The 27,694-nt window shown below is 41.6% G+C and overlaps 1 protein-coding gene across 5 annotated transcripts in view; it reads right to left on the bottom strand.

Moving 5' to 3' along the window:
* Window positions 1-27,694, bottom strand: part of mast2 (microtubule associated serine/threonine kinase 2) — a 457,031-nt gene that overhangs the window by 85,131 nt on the left and 344,206 nt on the right. For all 5 annotated transcript variants that reach the window (XM_039735193.1, XM_039735194.1, XM_039735196.1 and 2 more), the window contains 3 exons: window positions 19,467-19,621; window positions 12,089-12,164; window positions 8,677-8,886 (listed from right to left, as the gene is read on the bottom strand). In XM_039735193.1, the coding sequence (XP_039591127.1) occupies window positions 8,677-8,886; window positions 12,089-12,164; window positions 19,467-19,621 (441 nt within the window). The remainder of the gene's footprint in view (window positions 1-8,676; window positions 8,887-12,088; window positions 12,165-19,466; window positions 19,622-27,694) is intronic.

The raw sequence follows: 27,694 nt of genomic DNA, 5'->3' as shown, positions 1-27,694 counted from the left end.
AGGAGCTCTGTGCCAGTTTTATATGTTTAGTGGGGTGAAGTTAAAACTAACAAAACGCTATCGTGGCTTTTATCTCTGTGCCTGCTGGCTGGACAGGTCCTTTGGAACAGCATACGTATTTATTTTGATTGTGGAGATGTTTGCTTATATGGTCTCCTTCAAGTCAACATGTGCAGAATTCACGGAACAACATTCCAATATGAGAGCTCCTGCATAATGGACTGTCAGTGCAGATCTGTGGGTGGCTCACTCTTTGGACCGATTGCTTTGTGGTTTTTTACTCCTGGGTCTCGTTAAAAAGGAAAGCGTACAGGAACAACCCCGGAATTTTGGAAGAGCCAAAAGATTACCAGGAGATAAATGACATCTCAGCTGTTGAACAGAGGTCTGCTTTCATGAACATTTTACATAGTGCTGTTGGAGACCATTTTCTTTACAATCAAGTCATAGGTGTGTAAGAGGGATGACCACCATTGGGTGTTCGTCTGGAAGTACAATGCATACAATGCAGCGAGATGGGGATTTAGGAATGCAGGTGTTTTGGACCTCACAAGCAAAAAAAGATTGTCTGTCTGATGTCTCGTGTTTTACGTACCAATGACAGAATGAAAAAAAGAAAAGGACAGAGACTGCAGATGAACTCGCTGTACCGGATAAACCCTTCATGCAGCGCCGGCTCTGCCCAGTAGCACTTTATTGGAGCAAGACAACTGTGTTGGAAAGTCAGCCTGACATGCCCAGAGATTTTCAGTCATGTAACGGCGACGAGATCGGCAACTGCAGTTGTTGTTTTTGGAGTTTTCTTCACAGCTCTCACATCATTTCTGTCATCAGCTGCTGTGGTTTTCCAGGGTGGACCTGTTCAATGTCTGCTGCTCAGGACACCAGTGGTTTCTTTCCTTTTCAGAACATTTCAAATCGTTGTATTGGTGATGCCCAATGTTGGTATAATGCCTCTTACTTCCTTCAAAGTGGCTTGTTTTTGTCCCATAGGTAGCTCTCTGGTTTTCACGTTGGTTTATCCTTATTAACATGAATTCACCAATCAGTCACAAGATGCTATATTAAAAATGGGGCGATCTGCTACAAAAGGTGGTGTCTTCTCTATTGTTCAACATATCTAAATCCCAATGGCAGAAAATAAAAGCTGAACTTCTAAGCTCTCATCTCATATTCGTGTGTTCGTGTCTTCAGTGCAGAGCAAAAATGAATTGGTCTTGCAGTTCCAATACACTCAAAGGGGATGGAATATTGAGAAAAATATGTATTTCATGATAATTTATTTTTCCTTCCAATTACTTCAATTACAGGTTAGATTTGTGTCAATACCGTAAATGAAAGATCAAGAGGATAAAAAATAATGAAAGTCTGTTTTGCTTTGATATACCAAAAGTGCCAATATTAGTGGAGGGCACCGTATGTGATGTGTGAGGATTCCTGTTCTGGCCTTATCAGTAGGACCTAAGATGATGCAAGCCTCTCCAAGGTTCAGTATGATCTCCACAGTTTCGAGACATACAATATTTATAAGCGGTTACGAACCCTCCTCTATTCTGATAGATAGATAGATAGATAGATAGATAGATAGATAGATAGATAGATAGATAGATAGATAGATAGATAGATAGATAGATAGATAGATAGATAGATAGATAGATAGATAGATAGATAGATAGATAGATAGATAGATAGATAGATAGATAGATAGATAAATAAAGTATCTATCTATCTATCTATCTATCGCTTGTCTTCTCGTTATCTTGTTGGCACACTTGATGCCACTGCTCTACTGAAAAATTCTTCTCCTGCCCATGGAAAAGACATTTGAGATACTGGGAGCCCTGAATCAGCCTAGTCGCTCTTCTCTGGACCGTCTCCTGTGCTGTTATGTCCTTTTTGTAGCCTGGAGACTAAAACTTCACCCAGTACTCCAGATGAGGCCTCACCAGTGTGTTATAAAGACTGAGCAGAACCTCCTGCGTCTTGTACTCCACACATCAAGGCGCTATATAACCTGACATTCTGTTAGTCTTCTCAATGCCTTCTGAAAACTGTCTGGCAATTGATGATGTCGAGTCCACTGCGACTCCTAAATCCTTCTCATAAGGTGGACTCTCGATTTTCCGACCACTCATTGTGTATTCAGACCTTACATTTTTACTTCCTACGTGTAATTCTTTACTTTACTGACATTAAATTTCATCTGCCACAAATCTACCCAAGACTGTTTGCTATCCAAGTCCTTTTTTGATGATATAACGGATTCCACATTATCTGTCAATCCATCTTGGTACCATCTGCAAACTTTTTTGTTGTTGTTTTTTATTTCGCCTTATACAATTTCTTGCATTACAAGTCTGTTAGTTTTCGCATACCCCTTGGGGTCAGAGCGCAGGGTCAGCCATTGTACTGCATAACCTGGAGCAATTGAAGGTTAAGGGTCTTGCTCAAGTAGGATCTCTTTTGGCAGCGACGGGGATTCGAACCGGCAACTTTCGGGATACCAGCGCAGATCCTTAGCCTCAGAGCCACCACTCCGCCTCAAACTTAACCATCTTATTACTTATATTCCTATCGATATCATTTATTTATATTAAAAATAGCACTGACCCTGTGGAACGCCACTCTTAACATCAGCCAATTCTGATGAGGTTCCTCGTTCCATCAGCCGCTGCTTCTTATGTCTGCACCCATTTAAAAACATCACCCTGAACTGCCACTTCTTTTAGTTTGATGCCCACCCTCTCATGTGGCACCTTTGAAATGCTTTCTGAAAGTCCAGATTAATAAACTCATAATCTCCACTCCGGTCGTATCCTTTTGTTGCCTCCTCACAGAACTCCAGCATGTTAGTAAAACTCGACCTCCCTCTTCTGACCCCACACTGACTGTTCCTAATACCTCCTGTCCTTGCCATGTGCTGCTCAATCTTATCCTTAATAATTCCTTCCATTAATTTTCCTGATCCACATTAAACTTAGTGGACTATAACTATAACTGGTGAAACTTGCACTTGTATTTTACCCCAGACCTCGTCACAGTGGTCTGCTCCTGCCCTCAGTAAAGAGCGCTCTACATTGAATTGAATTGACCACAGAACAATTTTCACAAGAGCTGGCCATTCTGCCCAACGATGCTCGTCAATCCTATTCACCCAATTTGTATAAAATCACATCAAGTTAAGACAGATATTGACGCATATCACGAAAATACTCTTTCTCAGGGCAGATTTGAAGCTCTGTTTGAACTGTTTAAAAATTGACCTTTTTTAAAGAGGAGTTTTTGAAATTCAAAGCACATGTATAGCACCCTATTTGAGGTTTCATGAGAAAAACTGAATTTTGCACCATAGTCTCCCGAAGAACAAATGTGCCAATCAATGAACTTTGTCTGATGGAAGCCAAGTTGTTTCAAGCAGACTGACAGACAGACATGAAGACAATTGCTGCTTACACCTAAAAAAAGCACATCAGCATTCAGCGCCCCATTATCCGGTGCTCATTTGCCCATTTTGCTAACGTCTCCCCAGGTTTTGAAGGCTGGCATCAGGTGCAGAGTGGGTACCGGCACTGAGGGAGACAAATTTGACGGAATAAGAAGCTGAGAATCTAAGTTTGCCCCGTGCGGTGACATGCGGTGAGTGAGCACATTCTGCTAATTACACTTCACACCACCAACCCTGGGGCTCCCCGAGCGGCATATTATCATACAAAGTCATGAATAAAATTAAGGCAGCCGTGACAAGCGAAGTGCTGTGGCATCCTCGTGATCATACAGACACTGCATGGTGCGTTAAGGGTCTGCATTCAGGTCTGACAAACAGCCAGCACATTCACACTCTTTGTTTCTCACCTCTGATAAGAAGACAACTGGCCTGACAGAGGGAAAAAAAAAGAAAAGGAAATGTACTCAACTGGTAGAGCCTCCACCATGGCTCGGGCCCATTTGCGCCGTTCCAGTATTTCTTGGACAATGTCCTCCTCCTCCAAACGTCTCTGCCATGATATAGTGGACATGTTGGCTTAAGTGTGGATAAAAGATGCTTTGTTGCCACAGCGTGCCGCGTTTTATCTAACAGACGGACTACCTCACTCCCCTCATCGACCCCCTGACTGATGAACCTGCCCCTGGTGACGTCACATCAACATCTGGAGCCCCATCATATTCCAGCGGTGCGCTCGCAAACCTCATTCCTGCACACACAGGCTGTGCAGCAAAATCTCGTCCCTCCTATTGGTCAGGTAGGCGGGGAGAGAGAGAGAAGCTAATTTAGAGAGGCCCTCCCACCTGCCCTTGTCTGAAAGGCCCATCCGTCACTAAGTGCGAGTGCTGGGCCGTGAAATTAAAATCGCGACGGCCTCCCCCAGGGGATGTGGACCGGGCCAGTGGGGAGCAATAACATGAATATGAGCCTCTAGCCTCTGTAATTGAGCTAATATAGACATTCAGTGGAAGGGTGCGTTATGGGGGCTAGACTGATAACTTAGTGTGCTGCGAAAACACAAAAGGGGACCCACTTTTGAAAAGGCTGCAATCCTGTTGCTTGATTCACCTGATGGAGACACGTCTCTATTTATCACCTCAACTCTTAAGCAAGGAAATCTTTACAGGCAAAGTGATCCGGTCAATTGTTTCTGAGAGGCACAGTAGCAACGAGGACCGGGGTTGAGGTCGGGGAAGATGCTACATTCAAGTAAAGTGGACAGTCAGGCAGGGGGGCCAGCTCAGCTGAGATGAGACATACTGTAAATATTACATTAACACGCTGGCTTTACATTTACTTTGATCAGGTTACTTGGCCACAGGTCAGATCCACTTCCATTCGACCGAAGGTGGGACACAAAAGGTTGGTGAGTAAAGAAGTGTGTGGGAGGCCCAGAGATGGACTGGCTTTTCATACAAGACCGCTTCTTGTGTCATTCAGAATTGACTTTAAAATACGGCTTATGGTTTACAAAGCCTTCAATAATCTGCTCCATCTTATATTTCAGAATGTCTTACAGCTTACACTCCAAATCGTAACCTCAGATCTTCAAATGAGGGTCTAATTAGAATTGCAAGAGCTAAACTTAAAAGAAGTGGTGAGGCGGGCAGGCGGCCTTCTGCTGTTATGCATCTAAAATATGGAATAGCCTGTGAACAGGAATTTGCCAGGCTGATACGGTGGAGCACTTTAACAAACTGCTAAATACACATTACTGTTAACATGGCCTTCTCATAACTTCATTTTAGTTTAATCCTGATGCTCTGTATATTCAATTAATTATCATTAATATTCATGGTGGCTCCAAAATCCGTACTAACCCCTACTTTCTCTTTTGTTCTTTTTCCGTTTTTTTTGTGGTGGCGACCTGCACCACCACCACCTGATCAAAGCACCGTGATCTTCCTTACATTGATGGATTAAAGGCCAGAAGTCCACGTGACCGTCATCATCAAGTCCTTCCATGAGAACCCTGAATACAACGAGGACTGATTCATTTATGGGAGGTAGAATGCCTAGAGGGGGCTGGGTGGTCTCGTGGCCTCTGAACCCCTGCAGATTTTATTTTTTTTCCTGCCGTCTGGAGTTTTTTTTTGTTTTTTCTGTCCTTCCTGACCATCGGACCTTACTCTTATTCGATGTTAATTAGTGTTCTCTTATTTTAATTCTTACTTTGCCTTTTTTGACTCTTTTTCATCATCACGTAAAGCACTTCGAGCTACATTATTTGTATGAAAATGTGCTATAGAAATAAATGTTGTTGTTGTTGCTGCTAGGACAGGCCCTGGAATCCTGATAGGCTGTCTAGTCCAGTTTAGTTCAACAGACAGACAGATAGGTCGAACTTTCTTTGTCCCAAGGAAAATTTATCTTTTTACAGAAGTTCAAAAAATATGGCAACAAAAACAACAGCCCCTCAAATACACAAGAATTTCAGAAAAGAAGAAAACTTCCAACAAGGCTAATGATAAAAGAGCAGTGACAGTGAAAATGCTATAAAAGTGTAATGCCGCAGTTATGATGGAGTTACGTTTCCAGATGTTCTTCGTCTCTAAGCTAGTGTGTCACAGACAGCATGTATACTGTAGCACTGTTCATAATGTCTTCATTTTCTCCTCCACTACTACCTCCAGTGAGTACAGTAGGCAACTCCTGACTGAGATTGTCTTCTTAACATTAGAATTACCAGAGCCTATGAAAAAACTCGTAGATCCGTCCCACCTTAAATCGCTTCGCACCTCTCCATCAGCGTCTTTTGTCTTTTAAATGTGTTGATAAGCAGCAAACAGCCTGCTATCACATCCCACAACGGCGCACAGTTTTCTCAGCTCAAGTCTGTTTACCTGCGTGCCAGTTGCTTGGAGTTGTATAGAGAGAGAGGTCAAGCAAAATCACACCTTTTATAAATACTATATCGTTACTTGGAACAAATGCATTTCATGTGTGTCTCGTGTCTACAACGATCTGTATAAAAACACATCGTTAAAACAGAAACGTTTTTCATGTTTTAGTAATAATTGACAAAATGTAGACATGAAGTTTATAATGTGTGAAGCCTGAAGTACAAATATCAAGAAAACACTTTCACAAAAGGTACAAATATAACAGAACAAGTGCGCTTTTACTCAAAAAAAGAACCCGCATTAGGGTGCGACATTGACATGCATTTACTACGACTGCTTCGGTGGCGCAACGGTATCAACTATTGACTGGTAATCAAAACTTCACGGGTTCACGTTTTGAGAAATGAACTGATTTTATTCTTACTATTTTAGAATAAAAACATACATTTGCATTGTTGATTCGGTGGGCATGTCTTGAAGTGATGTTACCCACCCAGCTACTACACTAGCTACCACAGAGCTGTACCACATGTGAAGGATGTCACTGCAAAAGAAAGGGCACGGCAGACTATATCATCTTAGGAGACGGACCCTCAGTGTTATTTCTCATCTTCAAAATTCAAAGCATACTCAAAAGCACTTAACCAGTGTAGGAGGAGGACAGGCATCCTGACCGGGAAAGAAGATATTTTCATACCCGGACAGGAGGCCAAAGAGGAATGACAGACAGATGAGCCGGCAGAACAACAAAAAGTGTCCAGTCGGTATCAAATAATGGATGGACCAGCGATAACTAGTAGTGGGAACAGTTCCATTCTCCATATGCCAGGTGGCAGTGGTCCTCATATGGGAACTCAGTCGGAACGCTCGCAGGGGTGCTTGGGATGCGGAGTCCGGAAATGCAGCCCTGTCGGTGTGTCTACATACCTCCGAACTTTATTTACAGCCTAGAAGTGCTTCCCGAAGCTGGCGTGGCACCGAAAGCTTTCCCACGTCCGGCATAAAAGGGTCCCCAATTTTTATTTTTTGAAACTGATTCTGTTGACTGGATCTTTTGTCTTCTCCTCTGCTGTTCGGTGGTCACATCTCAACAGTAACAATAATGGACATGTACAGCTAGGATTCGTTTATGTTAATAGCTTTGAAACTTCTGTTTTACTCTATATTTAACCTAATCCATATTTTTTATATGTGTGTGTTATGTAAAGTTTTAAAGTCTGTCATTTTTATTTTACTCATGTATTTGTAACAGCACAACGATTCTGTACTCAGTGAAGAGCGCCGTCTACTATATAATAAAACTCTTAGCTCTATGCGTCTAATACCCCAGAGCAATCTGACCGGTCTGTTTGTCTTTGGTGTGATTGGTCAGTCCGGCTTTGGCGACAGGTAGAAAGAGGAAATGCGAGTGTGAAACGCACAAAAAGGAGTAAGGACACACGCTAAGAGAGTCGTCTTTAAAGACTCAAAGTATGAAACCAGACAGGAGGTGAGAACGGCACCTCAGAAACAGTCTGAGAAGCAGGCTTTCCAGGAACACTCGAGAGAAGAGATGTTACCACACATTCAATTACAGAGGAAAAGGTGCTGAAAGCACACGTGGGGCAAGAGATGGCAAACATTTTTGAATTATTTCATTACCTGTCTTTGTCAGGTACTGTGGCAAGTATTAAAAAATAAATTGAAGAGCATATTGCTTTGTTAGAATAACTAAGAATGACCAGAAAGCAGTTTGGATTTGCATTGGGACCATAAGATGAGACATAATTGTAATAACGGGCCAACATCACAAACTCAAATACAGCAAATGGGCAAGCCAGAATACTAAATTAAACTTGTTATCAAAAAACTACAAAGCATTATAATCTCTTACTGGGAAGTTGACACAAAAAAAACACACTTGAAAGGTCTATAGTGGGATCCGCAGTCTCGGCTGAACTTATACTGAATCTCCTGATCTTTTCATCTGTCACAACATACCCTGGGGACTCATAACACCTGAATCCTGGAGTGCCAGCTACTACACCACTGTGCCAATCTCCAGAACATAAACCTATGTAAAATATAGGAAGCTGAGTGAGAAAAATGAATATTGTTCAAATATCGCTCAACAATGTGATATTTTAATATTAATACAAAAAAAAAAAAAAAGAAAAGTAACTTGCTGTTGTTAACCTGCAAACTCACGTTCTGAGTTGAAGATGTGTTCAAAACAAAACTGATCAACTTCATGGGCCTACTGTGGTATACCAGTATTACAATGGAGTCACGGGTTACATGCATCACCAGCTCACTTTGTTTGAGTAAACTCACAGCACAGCACTCACTGCAGCATCCAGTTAGACTTACATCTTGCAGCAGCTTCTCCAGGTTCTCCTGCAGCTCATAGAAGTAGCGTGACGTGATGAGACCCTCCCGAGATTTATCCAAGCAATCACGGGCCAACTCAATGACCTGGTGGAAGATGAAGCTAAGGACTCCATCAGCTAGGGGTATGACCTTGTCTGGAGAAGATGATGAGATGAAGTCTGCCAGGCGCTCTTCCATCTGTGCCGTGGCCTAGAACAGGTAACAAATTTGATCAACATAGTCATTTGTATCAGTGAAAAAGCTTCCACCAAAAACGGAGGAAGTACCGTCATACAAAAGAAAGGAGCATGACAAGAAGTTTGTTAAAGAACCTCAGGAAGCTCCAGAGGTCCGTTGCCCATTTGTGGCACACAGACACACTCTCTTTCAATGAAATGCTCTCATCTGATGTTGTCCTCTCTGCAATTCAGATCCATCCATTAATCATCCAATCTGCTGGTCACGGGGGTCTGCTGGAGCCAATCCCAGCCAACACAGGGTGCAAGGCATGGAAACAAATCCCGGGCAGGGCACACACACACCAAGCACACACTAGTGACAATTGTCTTTGGATTGTGGGAGGAAACCCACGCAGACACAGGGAGAACATGCAAACTCCATGCAGGGAGGACCAGAGAAGCAAACCCGGGTCTGCTAACTGTGAGGCAGCAGCGCTACCCACTGCGCCACCGTGCCACCCGCAATTCAGATCAACCTGTTCAATTAACTTCTCCTGAGCGGTAATTCTACATTCATTTATTAAAGTGCTTGAATTATTAGTCATTGTGAAAGACTGACAACGGTTTTAGTTTAATTCAATACTAGCTCTATCCCTCTCTCCAGTGTACTGGACATAAATTCTGTTAATCATATTGTAGAGCAGGTGTAGTGGGAAGTGCTGCTGCCTGGCAGGTTCAGCTCCATGGGTTCAAATCTCACGCCTGGGCACTGACCATTCTAATTTGGCATCCCATTTCAGCATGAGTGGTTTCTGCGATGAGCTAGCGTCCCATCTTGGACTTGTTTATGTCCAATGCCTGAGAGGCTGTAACCCCTCACAACTCCGAGTGTCCTGGAGAATGTCAGGCATTACCATCAAATGCTTGAGCTACTGGTCTGTAACCAGAACTGAAAAAACAACTCTGTGATACTGTGATTTGTGAGCCTAATATACTTATATTTAGCATACATTTGCCAACTGAAACCAAGCAGACTAATCCTCAGGCTTGGACCTTAAAGGCTTTTTTGTGATAAAAGTAAGTGCACTGTTTGCAGATAACGAAAGAATGTGCTACATTGGGCAGTCTTAGAGAGCCTAATCCAACAGAGCATCAGTTAGGAGAACCTGCAGATATCTCACTGAATGTGCTAAATTAGGACTCTAATCCATACATTGTATTGTGCAGTGGAAAATGTGGATAAGAAAGCCTGTCAGGAAGCCTCAAAGCTAGAAGTCCCGTTGGCACAGATGTGATATCGACTCTGTGCCAAGAAAAAAAAGTCTCCACACTCCGCCAAAGGCCAAAAATGTTAACATTATACAAGTTATTGTCTGTCTAACCTGCATTGTTATCACTCTTTAATTTAATATTGTTTTTAATCAGTATGCTGCTGCTGGAGTATGTGAACGTCCCCTTGGGATTAATAAACTATCTATCTATCTATTATTGTATATAGTGCCTTTCATATCTATCTATCCATCTTTGTATATAGTGCCTTTCATATCTATCCATCTATTATTGTATATAGTGCCATTCATATCTATTTATCTATTTTTTATTGTATATAGTGCCTTTCATATCTATCTATCTATTATTGTATATAGTGCCTTTCATATCCATCTATCTATCTATCTATTATTGTATATAGTGCCTTTCATATCCATCTATCTATCTATCATATAGTGCTTTTCATCTATCTATCTATCTATTATTGTATATAGTGCCTTTCATATCCATCTATCTATCTATCTATCTATCTATCTATCTATCTTTGTATATAGTGCCTTTCATATCTATCTATTATTGTATATAGTGCCTTTCATATCCATCTATCTATCTATTATTGTATATAGTGCCTTTCATATTTATCTATCTACCTATCTGTTATATAGTGCCTTTCATATCTATCTAAAAATCACACAAGGAGTGTTGCAATGGGCTTTAATAGGCCCTATCTTTTGACAGCAAGACATGCCTTGACTCTCTAAGACTTAGAGAGTCTAAGTAGACAGGAAAGCCCCCCGCAAAATAAATAAATAAATAAATAAATAAATAAATAAACCCATGTAGGGCAAAAAAATGGAAAAAATCTTGGGAAAGGCAAACTGAAGAGAGACCCCTTTCCAGGTAGGTTGGGTGTGCAGTGCAGTGGGTGTCAAAACGGAGGGATAAATACAACACAATCCACAGAACAGAACACAAGTGATCCTCAACACAATCCGAGAGTACAACAGTAATATGACAAGTACAGAGCAGAATGCAAGAGTAGATTTGCTGAGAGTCCTGGAGACGAGTCGTTGTTTCAATGGCTTCTCTTTCGGTGGAACGTATGTATAAAAATGATATGATACTGCAATTTAAACTCCTGACTGACTTTAGGGTCAGCAGGAATGGTGTTGGCAAAAACTCACCTTGTCGGAGATGGAAACTGACAGAAAGAGGGTCTGAGAAACAAGTGGGAGGTATGATGGGTCAGCCACCCATACCAGGCATATAGGGTAATGCCAGTGTTTATTGGGTCAAAGAAGCAGTAGGTCATTCTGTGTTTATCATGCCTTTTGTTAAAATAAATAGTTTTGGTCTCCTTGGCCATTTTGGGGTCTTGAGTCAGCATAGGAAGGCCCTTTTAAGGCTATGATATACGGGCATGCATGTGGTCATCAGATGAGTGGAGAAGTGGTACCTCCAACAAAGACAACCCCCCAAAATGTCAAGAAAAGGCCCTACATCATACATACAGTACATACTTAAACCCACTTCATCCAGTTCAAGGGTGTGGGGTGCTGGAGCCCATCACAGCAGCAATAGGCCAAGGGTGGAGGAAAACCCTGCCAAGGACTGTAGCCCATCACAAGTCACATTCACACACACACCCCTAAACTGGAGACAGCTTAGTGTTGTCAACTGACCTAAACCGCCTGCTCCTAGTTAGCATTTCTATAATTTGATACTAGAAAAATATGTCTCTGAAGTGACTGGCCTTGTATCGAGCAGGCTGAATTTTTCTGGATGGTAGTGATTTTCTTTTTGTGCGCATGTGACAGCTTGCAAGACCTGCAAAAGAGGCCCTAAATAACACAGTCTGCAGGATTTTGAATACGTTGCTGACCACACAGTTTGGGGAGCAGCTCTTATAGGAACCAATGAGCTCTAAGTAAACAGCACCGCGCTACAAGGTGGGTTACACTTACCTTGGGGAACCTTTCCTTATAGACATGGTTCATCATCACAATCTCATGGTCGAAGGAAATGGGTGAGCGGCCAGGGCTGCAATGGAAACAAGAGAAGGGAATTTCAGCATTTTGGACACACTTCGATGGACCCCTGAAATAAGTCACTTCTATAGGCACAGTACACTTGAATCCCTACAAACAGCCAGCGTAGCCCCCATTAGGAGCAGAGAATATACAGTGCATCCAGAAAGTATTCACAGCGCATCACTTTTTCCACATTCCTCAGAATTCTACACAAAACATCCCATAATGACAACGTGAAAAAAGTTTACTTGAGATTTTTGCAAATTTATTAAAAATAAAAAAACTGAGAAAGCACATGTACATAAGTATTCACAGCCCTTGCCATAAAGCTCCAAATTGAGCTCAGGTGCATCCTGTTTTCCCCGATCATCCTTGAGATGTTTCTGCAGCTTCATTGGAGTCCACCTGTGGTCAATTCAGTTGACTGGACCTGATTTGAAAGGCACACACCTGTCTATAGAAGGTCCCACAGTTGACAGTTCATGTCAGAGCACAAACCAAGCATGAAGTCAAATGAATTGTCTGTAGACCTCCGAGACAGGATTGTCTCGAGGCACAAATCTGGGGAAGGTTACAGAAACATATCTGCTGCTTTGAAGGTCCCAATGAGCACAGTGGCCTCCATCATCTGTAAGTGGAAGAAGTTCGAAACCATCAGGACTCTTCCTAGAGCTGGCCGGCCATCTAAACTGAGTGATCGGGGGAGAAGGGCCTTAGTCAGGGAGGTGACCAAGAGCCAGATGGTCACTCTGTCAGAGCTCCAGAGGTCCTCTGTGGAGAGAGGAGAACCTTCCAGAAGGACAACCATCTCTGCAGCAATCCACCAATCAGGCCTGTATGGTAGAGTGGCCAGATGGAAGTCACTCCTTAGTAAAAGGCACATGGCAGCCCACCTGGAGTTTGCCAAAAGGCACCTGAAGGACTCTCAGACCATGAGAAACAAAATTCTCTGGTCTGATGAGACAAAGATTGAACTCTTTGGTGTGAATGCCAGGCGTCACGTTTGGAGGAAACCAGGCACCGCTCGTCACCAGACCAATACCATCCCTACTGTGAAGCATGGTGGTGGCAGCATCAGGAACTGGGAGACTAGTCAGGATAAAGGGAAAGAGGACTGCAGCAATGTACAGAGACATCCTGGATGAAAACCTGCTCCAGAGCGCTCTTGACCTCAGACTGGGGCGACGGTTCATCTTTCAGCAGGACAACAACCCTCAGCACACAGCCAAGATATCAAAGGAGTGGCTTCAGGACAACTCTGTGAATGTCCTTGAGTGGCCCAGCCAGAGCCCAGACTTGAATCTGATTGAACATCTCTGGAGAGATCTTAAAATGGCTGTGCACCGATGCTTCCCATCCAACCTGATGGAGCTTGAGAGGTGCTGCCAAGAGGAATGGGCGAAACTGGCCAAGGATAGGTGTGCCAAGCTTGTGGCATCATATTCAAAAAGACTTGAGGCTGGAATTGCTGCCAAAGGTGCATCGACAAAGTATTGAGCAAAGGCTGTGAATACTTATGTTCATGTGATTTCTCAGTTTTTTTATTTTTAATAAATTTGTAAAAACCTCAAATAAACTTTTTTCACGTTGTCATTATGGGGTGTTGTGTAGAATTCTGAGGATAAAAATGAATTTAATCCATTTTGGAATAAGGCTGTAACATAAAATGTGGAAAAAGTGATGAAGCGCTGTGAATACTTTCTGCACTGTAGATGACCCTCAAGTCAGGTAAAGCAGCCTGATGGCGACCCGGTGTTTAAATGACCGCATCAAACTTCAGAGAATGGAAGACACAAGTGATTATAAAATTGACAACACACCCATCTAAAGGGGCTGCTCGGTAGTAGACCACCCAAGATGTGCAGGTGGGCCGAGTATCCACATTTGACACCTCAATACTCAAAAGCAGTATTGATGTGTGAGGCAGCGGCTTGTCTTGCTGCACGCTGTTGGTATTTAGGGCACATGTGAAGGCAGCTTCGAGCCAAAAAGCGTGTTGAAAGGGCCCAGCAGCACGATGACATTTCCAAATGTTTCAGACAAGTTTCATCATGCATGTGATCAACAGTGATGGTGTGTTAGTCATCAGGTGAGGTGAGGTGGCGGTCGGGGGGGATGAGGTAATGCATTAGGTCATGAGACACAGCTTGGCAAGACAATTACACGTCTAATTGAGCGCCTGCACGGCAGCTCACTCTTCATTTCTTTTCTCGCCAACAAGCATGTGGCCCGCAATCAAACACTGGACAGCAATGAATGGCAGCTTGCAACCCATTGCCAGGGAGTTTCATTCTCTTCAATTTAAAATTAGATTTCTAGCCTAAATTGTAATTGCCCGTCTCCCTCATAAGCAGTGCACAGCCACATTTGTCACACAGCTGTAAGGCAGCGATCCTCTGAATATCAAAATGCTCAGCATGGCATTGCTGGCAGCCAGAAATGGCCAACTCTCTCCAGATACCCGACTGTAAAAATCGGCCAAAGCAGTGTGCGATGAAAACATACAAGGACAACATTTATTTCTAGAGCACATTTTCATACAAATGATGATGGAGCTCAAAGTGCTTTACAGGATGAAGAAAGAGAAAAAAACACAAAATATAAAAAATAAAATTAGGTAACACTAATTAATATAGAATAAAAGTAAAGTCCGATGGCCAGGGAGGAGAGAAAAAACAAAAAGAAACTCCAGACGGCCGGAGAGAAAAAAATAAATAAATAAAATTTGCAGGGGTTCAGAGGCCACGAGACCACCCAGCCAGCCCCTTCTAGACATTCTACCTAACATCGATGATCTCAATCAGTCCTCAAAGGACAGGGACTTCCTGAGAAAGGTGGCACTAAAGAGCCCATTTTGACCAGTCCTCGCATATGGAGATTTCTGAAGTATGTGGGCAGCCCTCCTGGTGCTTCTGCTGCCCACATTGTTACTCAAGCAAACAGTGGCTTGTACTGAAAAGCTCAATGACTTTAAACAAGGCGCTCTAATAGGATGCCATCTTTGCCACTAGTCAAATTTCTTTTTTTTTTTTTTTAAACATTTTATTGATTTTATTAAAATGAAATAATATTCCACACAAGAAAGTTGAACAAAACTAGGCTTGAAACAAATCAAATGAGAAAGAGAGTTAGGCCAACAGAGTAAAAATTTGAAAAAGTAAAAATAAATAAATGGATAAATGAATAAATGAACAGAAAAAAAAAAAAGAGGGGAGAGAATCCGCTTCCTCAATTTAAACGCTTATTCTAAAATGTAGTACATACAAAATCTAAACTAATCATTAGTACCGAAGAGCTTAAATACTAGATATGAGATAAAATAAATTGCAAAAATGCTAACCGAAATGTAGCGGTACCGAAACACAAATTGGCAAAAGGCAGTTGTGACCAAATTTTTCGCTGCAACCTTGTGTAGTGACAATTAAAACAACTTGATGACGTGATACGGTATATTATATATAGGACTATAGAAATCGCAGCAGCGGACAGATAATTAGACTCGAAAATGAAAATTTATTTCATGAAACGGCCGGCCCATGACCAGACCAGAGTCCGAGGCCCACCGGGCATTGCCCAAATGCCCAACTGGCCAGTCCACCCCTGCCAACCTTACTGAACACATTTGTGATGAACTGGAACACCAAATGTAAGTCAGGTCCTCTCGGCCATCGCCCTACCTGACCTCACAAACGCTCTTTTGACTAAATGGGCACAAACTCCCACAGACACACAGCAAAATAAGAATGGAGGCTACTACAGGGAAAGCCACTGCATACTAACGGCCATTAGTTTTAGAATGGGATGTCCATCGAGCTCATATGGTTGTGATGGTCAGGTGTCCGCAAACCTTTTACCAAGTAGCGTACCTCCAAAAAGGAGTAACCAGTATAAAAGGCCAATGGACTGAACGGCAGCAACACTGCAGCCAGAAGGTCCTGTGAAATGTCAGGTGACAGAGGTGAATTCAGATTGTAACTGAAAGGAGAGAAAACAAAAACAAATCCACCCTGTAAGACAGTCATTACCCAAAGAGTCCACAAAGATTTATAAAATGGAAGGAACAAAACCACGTAGAATGACTAGAGCTGAACTCCAGGGCACCAGGCTTCAGTAAAAGATTCTGGAGATGGTCAATGCTGGAAAGCAGACCAGCACCAGCAGGAGCTTAGATTGGCAGATGGGCACCCACCATTCCATACAGGATTCTACCACTGAGCACAACAAGCACAAGTCAGGCAGACAAGTGTAAGGAGCAGCCATAAGCTTAGCAATACGCTGAAAGCGGAGTGTGTCTGATGAAGGGCACCATACCGGCTACACAGGGTGGTGTCCACAGAGCCATGAATTGACTTGTTCGGTCGTATTAAAAGTGCAGGTTACGGGTCAGACCAACGAAGCACAAACCCCCTGAGACTACACGCTCTGGCGGCGCCTGCACAGCAGCACTCTGAGACTAACGGGCTTGCCAACGTCCAAGTGACAGCTTGTTTAACCGCGACTCGCCTGTCCGCGCTTATGAAATGGCTGGCGAAGCAGCAGAGGCAATTAGCTGCTGGGTGATGTGGGCCGCAGCCCCATTTGGGACACCTGGAACAGCACCTGCCCTAGAGGTTTCATTAAACTCATGGCCTCCAAGCCGTGCTCTGCGAAAATGGAATGGAGGGTCAAGTGTAGCCTCTGTGGCACACCAATGTAGCACAATAAGGGGGTCACATAATAAGACAGCGTGACGGAGCAGAAGCAGATGAGACACAATGCCTAGACAAAAGAAGTTTTCACGTTTTATTGTTCTAAAATAATGCGTCACAGTGGGTTTAATTTGGCTTTTTGGACAGACAACAGAAAAACAGAAAAGGACTCCCCAACGTCAAAAAGAAAACAGACCCCTGCAAAGTGATCTAAATGAAGTCTAAATAAAAATCACAAAATAATTGATCCCCTAAGAATTCACCTCCTTCAAGTCAAGTACATAGCAGATGGCAGTCATGACAGCCTCGAGTCTCTGTGCACAGGCCGCTCTCTGTCAGCTCTGCCATTTTTCTCCAGTTTTCTTTGCAAAACTCGCTCAGGCTCTGTCAGGTGTCAAGGGGTCATAAGTGAACGGCCTTTCTCAAGTCCACCCACAAATTCTCCATTGGATTGAGATCTGGACTTTCATTTATAAAACTCTGTGTGGACTCAAGCGTGAAAGTATGTGTGCACCAAAAAAACAGGAAAATGTGCCTGGCAAACAAAAAAAAATATAAAATATATAAAACCTGATGTACTCTCATTTACACGTAATTTATCTTTATAAAATATAATCATCGTGTAAATGTGTGAACATCAGTACACTTCAAATTCTGCCTGGTTGCCACCCTGGAACCACTATATAAAAAGGACTATGCTAACCCCCCTGGTGTATCCAGACAAAGCCACCTGCATTCAAAGAGTCCTCAACTGAGTGTGCCAAGCATGTATGGCATTGTAGTGCCACTCCTCTGCACACTCGGGGCTGGGATAGGCACAAGAAACCAGCGTCTGAGTGAGTAGCCACTATCACCTGGCTCATGTAATGACGTGACTGCTGTTACAATGAAGAGTGCAGGCCACATGAAACACTGAGGGTCCTGCCAGTTACTTTACTAACAACCAGCCATCACATGCAGCATCATCAGCAAGTCCTCTGCCAACGCTACTTGACCTCAAAATGAATGACTCTTGGTTTGACCCAGCACACCAAGCCACAATGTTTGTCAGCTTCATCTTGGCATCACTGGTGACTTGTGCATTAATGGACTGTAACTGCTTATAGTTAAGAAAAGCAGCATCATTTTCTCTTGGTGACCTTATTGCAATATGAGTGCAGTCAGTTTCCCCGATTAGATTGGGGGAACAGTTCACTGCTACAAACTGCTTTTAATGTTGGCACAAACACCCATACCATATAGAAACTGAATGTAATGCATTGTCAGTCATTTATGGCTTCCAGCACAGCACGGATGTTGGGGATGAAGCTTGTCTGAGATATTCCTGACCTGTCAGCCAGACTCCTCTGGTAGATGCCTGCTGCCAAAACGCCAGCCATTGTTACAACCAGCATATGATAAAGTAGACTTCAGGCAGTCTATTTTCCTAATGCTAGGTTCAAACTTAGCACACAGTTCCAAGACAAAGGCTTTTTGGAGCCTTAATCGGCTTACAAAAGTCTATCATCATCAGAGACAAAAAAACTCAACATTCAATAGAAGCTTGTAACCTTCATATATGACCTTTAGCAAAGTCTCAAGAAGCGTCAAACAAGTAAATGTTATGTCACACCATTAGGATATGAATAGACTGCAGGGCATGAGATTTACAGCTTTCTGTTCACAGAGAGGGCATCACACATGACAGACAGACAGACAGACAGACAGACAGACAGACAGACAGATAGATAGATATGAAAGGCACTATATAATAAATATAGATGGATAGACAGACAGACACTATATAATAAAGATAGATAGATAGATAGATAGATATGAAAGGCACTATATAATAAATATAGATGGATAGACAGACAGACACTATATAATAAAGATAGATAGATAGATAGATAGATATGAAAGGCACTATATAATAAATATAGATGGATAGACAAACAGACACTATATAATAAAGACAGACACACAGACAGACAGATAGAGTGAAAGGCACTATACAATAGATAGATAGATAGATAGATAGATAGATAGATAGATAGATAGATAGATAGATAGATAGATAGATAGATAGATAGATAGATAGATAGAGTTTTGACAACAAGGGATTTCATTGATTTCTAATCCTGAGATGTGACAATAGGCAGTCAATATAAAGGGAGGAAGAACCCAAGGAAGTGCTTCAGTGCAAATACGCTCTGGCCCTCTTGAAACAGAACTAAAACAGAATATGTACTTCACATTCATCAGTTTTGAGGTTTAACGTGTTGTTCATGTCATCACACATGATGATATGATACTGGTCGCCATTTAGCTGATCTGGCTGCATTTCCCTCTTTTATCAAGGGGTCCTGATTTCCCACTTTCTCTGAGATGTTGCATATGGATGGGTCAGAGTTGCCTTAGATACACATACTACATTCTCCCCCATCAGATTTTCTTTTTTTATATCATGACTTTTACATGGACAGTTGAATACACAAGGTTTAAAAATCTGACCTCTAGACTGTGACTTGGCCACTCCAGGATGTTAACATTGTCGTTCTGAGGCTATTCCTGTGCTGCTTTGTCTTTAGTAAATATAAAGGAAAGGGGCCATCAGATCTCACCAATACAACCATTCCACTCACCTGAGGCTGCGAGAGCGCGGGCGCATGGCTGGTGATCGTCGCCCCTCTTCATCTGTGATACTCTCTGAGCTGAAGTGTTTGGTGAGGAAGTGCAACTCGTCCGCCGTGGGCTGGAACGGGAGCTGGTGCAGCTTCTCCTGAGATGAACATGATGACTGTGAGGAGGAAAGACATATTATAAAGAAACACCAAGAAGGCACACTCAATAGTTATCCAAAACCTAGACCCCTGAGTGTGACTGTCAACAGTTCAAATGTCCTGTAATCAGTAGCACATCTGGCACATGTATGTAACCAACAGAAACATCTTCTATGGGAAGAGCACTACCCTACTTTATTTACTAATGAATATATACGATTTATTTATTGAATATAAATTTGTTATTTATTAAAATTAGGGAGCTTTATCTCCACTAAAACCCAGCTTTAATCATAGCCATGAGCGAATAACCGATTACAAATCAGTTATTTCAAGCAGTAAGTAATATCCATTTTACACACTAGTAACATCTTTGCTATATTTTAATTAAATACATTGGTATCTTAATATTAATAAAAGGTTATCAATTTCTATCTAAAACAGGAAAATTTCTCGGTGACCACAAACTTTTGAACACTACGTGTGATGGAACCAGGGGCGTCAGTGAGCCCCAAACCTCCAAACACGATCACAACAAGTCCCGGGTTCAAATAATGGAAGGTTTATTTATAAAAATCCTCCAAAAGTAACACAAGCACGGGTTCCCTTTCTCTCCACAATACCTCTCTTCTTCTCACCACCGCAATGCTCTCCTCCAGTTGAGTGTTGCTCCACGTCCTCCCAGCTCCGACTCGCTTGGATAAGGGGGTGCGGTCCCTTTTATTACGGATCCAAGAATACTTCTGGGTCACACGGAAGTCCTATAAATTGGGGAGTGCATCTCCCGACAGCGCCCCCTTGCGGCAACCATAGTCCTCAGCAGGGCTGTATTGCCAGAATACATCTCCAAGCATTCCCTGCTGGTTCTCGAATGGACAACATCATGGAGTTCTGCTGCCACTTAGTGACTGAGGGGAACACAAAGTCCCCAGCGACCTCTTCCACTTCTGGTGGACTGTTCTGTCTATCTGTTCTGGCCATGGTCTGGTTCCTCTTTCTTTCCTGGTCGGGATGCCTGTCTGCTATCTAGGAGCCTCCCATCCAGGTAAGGCTCTGGCTACAATGCTGGTCCAGCCCATGTGGTATCTACATAGTGTTTATGCTCTGCTCTATCTTGGCTACTCAGGTCTGCTAAAGAATGGCATCTGATGATGCCACCACTGTGTGACATCATATCTCAATCCAGACTCTTTTCACGTGTAGCTCCAGCTGGGCGAATGAGTTGCCCACCTCCATCCAAACTACTGACTTCCTCACTGTGATTACAGTGTTTCAAAGCCTCTCTTGTTCTAGAAGTTCTCTCTAACTGATGTTAGTTGTTAGGGTCTTCTAACTCAACTCTCTCGTGATGATCAATTTTGTCACCGTGTCCTGTAATACCCGTTCCCAAACAGCCCCCCAGAATGATGTTTCCTTAATTATGTTGACCTCGTTTCTAAGTCGCCAATATAAGTGTAAATGTTGGGCCTTTCAACTTTAGTTTGCTCGATTGGCACACGGAAACTGAGGCTAAATGGGGAAGCTGCAGCATGGGCTTTCCTGAAAGTCGATCACCCATTCTCAGAAGATGAAGTCTGTTCAGTAATGAGACTATGGAGTCTAAAGAAAGCCAAATATTCAGCAGCTCTTGGTGAAATTCAGCGTAGACCGGGCTGTCAAACTCAGATCCCAGAGGGCTGCAAAGCCTGCAGGTTTTCAGTTTTTTCCTAATTATTAACCATTAACAACTGCTAATGGAGCAGATTAATTTTGCCGTCATTTTAACCGAAGTGCCTTTTTTTCAGAATGACAACTCTCAATAGTTTCTTTGTTTCCTTAACCAGAAGCTAAACAATAATGAGATGCAAAAGGAGATAACGGATGATCAGCTAACTTCTCCCACTTGAATCGTTTGGTCCATATATTTGAAAAGAACTTTGTGAAGGTTTGAGAAACAGGGATCTGTTCTGATCAAGAAGACATTTGATGGAGCTCTCCAAAACAAGCATATTCAAAATGGCCGGTGTTGGTAGAATGAGGGCACTTAACAAGCCATAGAGTTAAATAAAGGAGTTCATAAACAGCAAGAATTGGCTTCTAATTGACAATGGAGGCTCTCCATGAGCTGAGTGTGAGACCTCAGAAGAAGATGCTTAAAGAAAGAGTTCTGAGTCTTAAAAAGCAAGCCAATTAAAATGAAGGCACAAGATGTCGGTGCAACAATTGCAACAATTGGGTAATAATTGGGAAGTGGCTGGAAGGACAACCTGCAGCCATTGCAACCCTCCAGGATGTGAGCTTGACAGTGCTGGCTTAGACATTCATACGTAGAGTGCCTCCACTAGGTGGCACCAGTATGTAAGCACCGTGCAGAAAAAATTGACATGGTGTGCCCACAGCAAGCTACAGAGGACTCAGGATGTACTCGTATTCAGACCCCTTCACTTTCTACACACATTTTTGTGTTGTATATGTAGCAAAGTGTAAAATGCTATCTATAATTTTATTTATTTTTTTTTTGTTATGAACTTCCCCAAAAATGTTGATCCCTGTAAATAGTTTGTAGTATATGAACAATATAATCTGTTGTAGCACGAGCGTTAATTAGCGTCACACCTCACAACCGGCATGCACCACGTTTTTGGTTCTAACGCCAGAAGCGCGGTGGACGCTGAAGGGGTAGGTTGTGCTTTCAGTTTCTTTCCCGAAATTTTTACATTTTTTTTCTTATTTACTTTGTGTTAATAATTTATAATCGATTTATTTACTATCTAATAGGCAGAGAGAAGAAGACGTGTATGTGACGCTTTACTTCTTTCCTTTTGTTTTGCAAAGATTTACTGGAAGAGGAAAATAAAAACGTGTGTTCTAACCCTACGTGACAATCATTTACACAACGCAGGAAAAAGCAGATTAGAGTCGGTTACATATACGTATTTAATTGAAGATGGACAAATTTGACATTTTTGCCCGTAAGTTTACATTCATTAACCCATAATGACGAAGTGAAAACATGTTTATTAAAAATCAAAAACTGAAATATCTCATTTATGTAAGTAAAATGAAGACATGCAGCTTGCAGGATGCAGAAAATACAACCTGTGCGTTAGAAGAGACTATTTCAATGTGACTTCGAAAAAACTTTTAACATGACCGAACGCCCAGGAGGACCCAGGTGGCCAGCCTAGGCCATGACAGGGGTCTTTCTGCCTGACTCGGACTGTCAACCCTCTTGGGGGTTCCTTATCTTGAGATCTTCTCTGTTGTCAACTGGTTATATCTCCATCTTACTTCTAATCGATTTCATATTGCTAATTCAAATGAAAGCACCCGCTTTTACTCTGCGCAGTGTAGTTTGAGTTTATGCAGTAAATGTAATATGGTTTGTGACATATTGTTGTACTCTGTTAAAGGCACTGTACAAGAAGCAGACGTTTTTTTTTTTATAAGAACAGGTAATTTAAAACTCGCCAGTCCTATCTACTTAATTTGTCTAAAATAACACCAAGCTGAGTTTTTGAAGGTGAAAGTAATTAATCAGAGTAACAAACTGCTTGGTCAATTACCAAGTTGTAAATAGAAACTTCGTAATGTTTGTGCGAAATGTACTCTTAACAATCACTGTCTCCGGTTCTTGATGAACTCCAGTCGATCCACTGGACTAATCTTTAAATAAAGCGACAGAATGTCAGACGTCTGTCCATGGCTGGCATAACATACTAAACTGTCTGCCACCCGTCCATGCCTGGGTGTAACACAGTAATAGCAATTATAAACATTATTAATACACTAAATATTCTTAGTTTAAATTATCTAATAAGAACTGTACAATTATATTTCTCAGTAATGTAGTTACCACTTTACATATTTAACTTTAACAGAGTGTTTACTCACTGGTGCTAAAAGTTTATAAAAAAAATGTACACAATGAACTAAGCATATGGACTGATGTTATGTTGCTTCATATGACGCACACTATTCTTAAATGCTAGAAAATCTTTTTAAAATACAAAACGTTGCAGTCTCCATTCGTGGCCGGACGTAACATACTTAACAGTCTGGGGTCTGCCCATAGTCAGGTATAACATATTAAAGCTACCACAGCTATGCTGACGACACACAACTGTACTTATCAATAGCACCTGATGACCCCGACTCTCTTGATTCATTAACACAATGTTTTACTTGTGTTTCTGAATGGATGAATAGTCATTTTCTCAAGCTAAATAAAGAAAAAACTGAAATTTTAGTGATTTATTAGTTATTAGAAATAAACTTGATGCATTAGGATTAAATGACAAGATGGAGGTAAAGAATTTAGGGGTAACTATTGACTCTGACCTGAATTTTAAATCTCATATTCATCAGATCACTAGGATAGCATTTTTTCACTTAAGAAATATAACAAAAGTTAGACCTCTTATATCACTGAAAGATGCTGTTTTGTTTTCAGTCGACTGACTAGATTACCGTAACGCACTCCTCTCAGGACTTCCCAAAAAAGACATCAATCAACTGCAGCAAGTGCAGAATGGAGCTGCTAGAATCTTAACTAGGAAAAGAAAATCCGAGCGCATTTCTCCAGTTTTGATGTCACTACACTGGTTACCGGTGTCATTTAGAATTGACTTTAAAATCCTGCTTATGGTTTACAAAGCCTTCGATAATCTGCTCCATCTTATATCTCAGAATGTCTGACACCTTACACTCCAAATTGTAACCTTAGATCTTCAAATGAGGGTCTGCTTAGAATTCCAAGAGCTAAACTTTAAAGAAGTGGTGAGGCGGACAGCCTTCTGCTGTTATGAACCTCAAATCTGGAATAGCTGACTGATAGGAATTCACCAGGCTGATATGGTGGAGCACTTTAAAAAACTTCTAAAAACTCATGACTTTAACATGGCTTTCTCATAACTTCATTTTAGTTTAATTCTGATGCTCTGTATATTCAATTCATTATCATTACTATTCATGGTGGCTCCACAGTCCGTACTAACCCCTACTCTCTCTTCTGTTCTTTTTCTGGTTTCCTGGGGTGGCGACCTGCACCACCACCAGCTGATCAAAGTACCGTGATGTCCCTACATTGATGGATTAAAGGCCAGAAGTCCACATGACCGTCATCATCAAGTCCTTCCACGAGAACCCAATACAATGATGACTGTTCATTTATGTTAGGTAGAATGCCCAGAGGGGGCCGGGTGGTCTCATAGCCTCAGAACCCCTGCAGATTTTATTTTTTCTCCAGCCGTCTGGGGTGTTTTTTTTGTTTTTTCTGTCCTCCCTGGCCATCGGACATTATTTTTATTCTATGTTAATTAGTGTTCCCTTATTTTAATTCTTTTTTTTTTTCTATTCTTCATTATGTAAAGCACTTTGAGCTACATTATTTGTATGAAAACGTGCTATAGAAATAAATGTTGTTGCTGTAAACTGTCTGGTTTAATCAAACCTAGGTTGATAAGCTTGACTTGCTTGTATGGAATGTTATTTGATTCTAATAAAACTAATAAAATGTTACCAGATAGATAGATAAACAGATAGATAGATCGAGATAAAATGTCTGCTGTTCAGCTTTGGCTGGGCGTAATGTACTAATCTGTCTGGTGTCTGTCCATGGCCAGGTATAACAACATATCAAACTGTCTGACATCCACCTTTTGTCGGGCATAATATACGAAACTTTCAGGAGTTTGTCATGGCTAACCATAACATAGCAGCATTTAGGCGCATCAGAGTTGCTCTTGTCATTTGCCGTCCACAACAATAGCTTTTAGAAAGTAGTTACTTTGAATTCTCCTGAATGGATAAAACCTAAAATGAACTCTTCTTTAGATGAAGCGTGATAAGAACGTAAGAAAGTGGTTAAAAAACAAAGGGCAAAATGAGAAAAAGAAGGACGAGCTGGAATGTCAAATGAGCTCAGAGAGCAAGATCAGCAAATTCATCTGATCATTAATGACCGGACTTCATATACTGTACATTCAAACATTTTTATGGAAAAAATAAGCTCAATGAATAACTCCTTAACATTTGCATCTATGGGTGCGAGGATTGCATCTTCACCAGGTTTTCACACGGATTACTTTTGAATTAATGGTGCGATTTGCCATCCAGCGAACGGAGAAAGAATACAGTTTACCCAAAACATCTCTCTAGTATAATAGAAAAAAAATCTTGGCTCGAGACGTGATCATCTCGGGGAGACACTTTGACGTCCCGCGAGACTAGACGTTACAACCTTAGGAAGCAATACCCAAGAGACGGTAACTTTTGCACGTCATGCCCTACTTACAGACAATTTAAAACAAGATCACAGACATCTAACCTCGCAGTTGTTGGAATGCGTTTGGCAGACACACTTCATGTGCTCCCAGCTCTTAAAAATGTTATACGTTCTAGATGGCACGTCAACGACTAAGCGAAGAAGAAAGAGCAGTGCGTCAAAAAGGGACACAAAAGTGTTTGGAGAGAAAAGAATGCACAAAAGGACAATAATAATCCATGTGCAAATTCAGAAAATAGGGAAAGTAATAATCAGCCCAGACAAAGTGAAATTGAAAACCTCGTAGGTCCAATCGGGGTCAGAAATAAAAGACTTCATAAAGACATTCAAAAACGTTGGCGCGATACACATGCAGAGCACATTAGAGATTAAGAAAGCAATGGAATTCGAAAGGCTCAAAAAAAAAATGATGGGGCGATACACATGCAGAGCAAGTTAAAGAATATGAATGTAGTAAAATTCGAATGTATCAAAAAAAAAAGAAAGTGAAGATCGCATTAGTACAAACAAACAGAAATTATTATTCAGTGAAATAACGGAACAGCAATACGAGATTGAATATACAAGGTGATATGTCAGAAGTATGTAGATGTTGTAAGGCTTTATACTTTAAGTCGAAGACTTGTAGATCGTCTAATTCGTGTTGCCATCAGGGAAAAGTAGTGCTGCCTCCCAATGGAGAGGACGATCCGCGAGAATGAAAAGAATTGTTGTTTGGAGAAAATGAAATCCACAAACACTACAAGCAAAATATCCGAGTCTACAATAAACTTTTCGCGTTTGCATCATTCAATGGAGCATACGCTATGAGAATCAGTGGTCCCGCAACAATTAAAGCTACGACAAGTTTAATTTCGAAGAAAGCGCAATTTGGTCAGGTGTATATTTATGATCATGGAGAAGCGATGCAACATAGAATTGAAAGAGTATGTAATCATTCCCATGAAAATAACAAGCTCTTTAAATTGCATATCCGGATAACCAAACCCGGGGGTGGGTGAGCGAAGTGAGCAGAGGGTGGAGCCCCCTAGTAGTATACAAAGAAATCTTGTGTCATTTATTATCTATACTTATGACTACAGATTTAATTTTATACAGACCCCAAATCATAAAGCAGACAAATTGATAAAAACTGAAATTAAATAAACTATGAAGAAATTTTCACCTGACAATTCCAATAACATGGTCACTACTTCTGTTCTATCAAATGAGTCTGCCTTTAACAGAAACAGTATATCTTCTGCAATCCTAATATCACGATAACCTACAGATTCCCTTTTCCTATTTTTTACTTCCTTTCTCTTCCTATTCTGACATTATATCATTGTGCTGTTTGCAAGTTCCTTTCATAATTTTAAATACTTCAGTCCTGCTCCCCTCTTAATCTCCGCTTGCACAGCTCCTTCAATTCATTGTCATAGCTCAGATCTTTTAAGTCCCAGGAGGAGCCTAGTTGGTCTTCTCAGGGTGGGAAATGAATTAAATAAAAATGAATGAACGTTAACTCCTCACCAGCTTAATTAAAAAGGGCTAAGGAGGTACAGTATGGCCACCCAGACTGCCCGGTCCTCATTCCGGGACCCTCAGCATTCATTACGTACAGAGTAGACGAAGCAGGGGGCATCAGCAAGATCCAATGGCAGCTCTAAGCCAGCAGTGAACCCACACTACTTTCAAAACGTAACCTGATGTTTAAAACACTGAAAGGATGTTAAGGTGGAGAAAGTAGAAGTGTTAGATTTGAATACAGAATGGGAGGTCTGAAACTTGAAAGTACCCCTACTTATGAGAAGGACCTGGGAGTTGTAGTGGACATGTCGCTGTC

The sequence above is a fragment of the Polypterus senegalus genome, chromosome 14 (assembly GCF_016835505.1).
Source record: "Polypterus senegalus isolate Bchr_013 chromosome 14, ASM1683550v1, whole genome shotgun sequence".
Classification (NCBI taxonomy): domain Eukaryota; kingdom Metazoa; phylum Chordata; class Cladistia; order Polypteriformes; family Polypteridae; genus Polypterus; species Polypterus senegalus.
The sequence above is the reverse complement of the archived record's forward strand: the minus strand, read 5'-3'. Positions and strand labels throughout refer to the sequence as shown.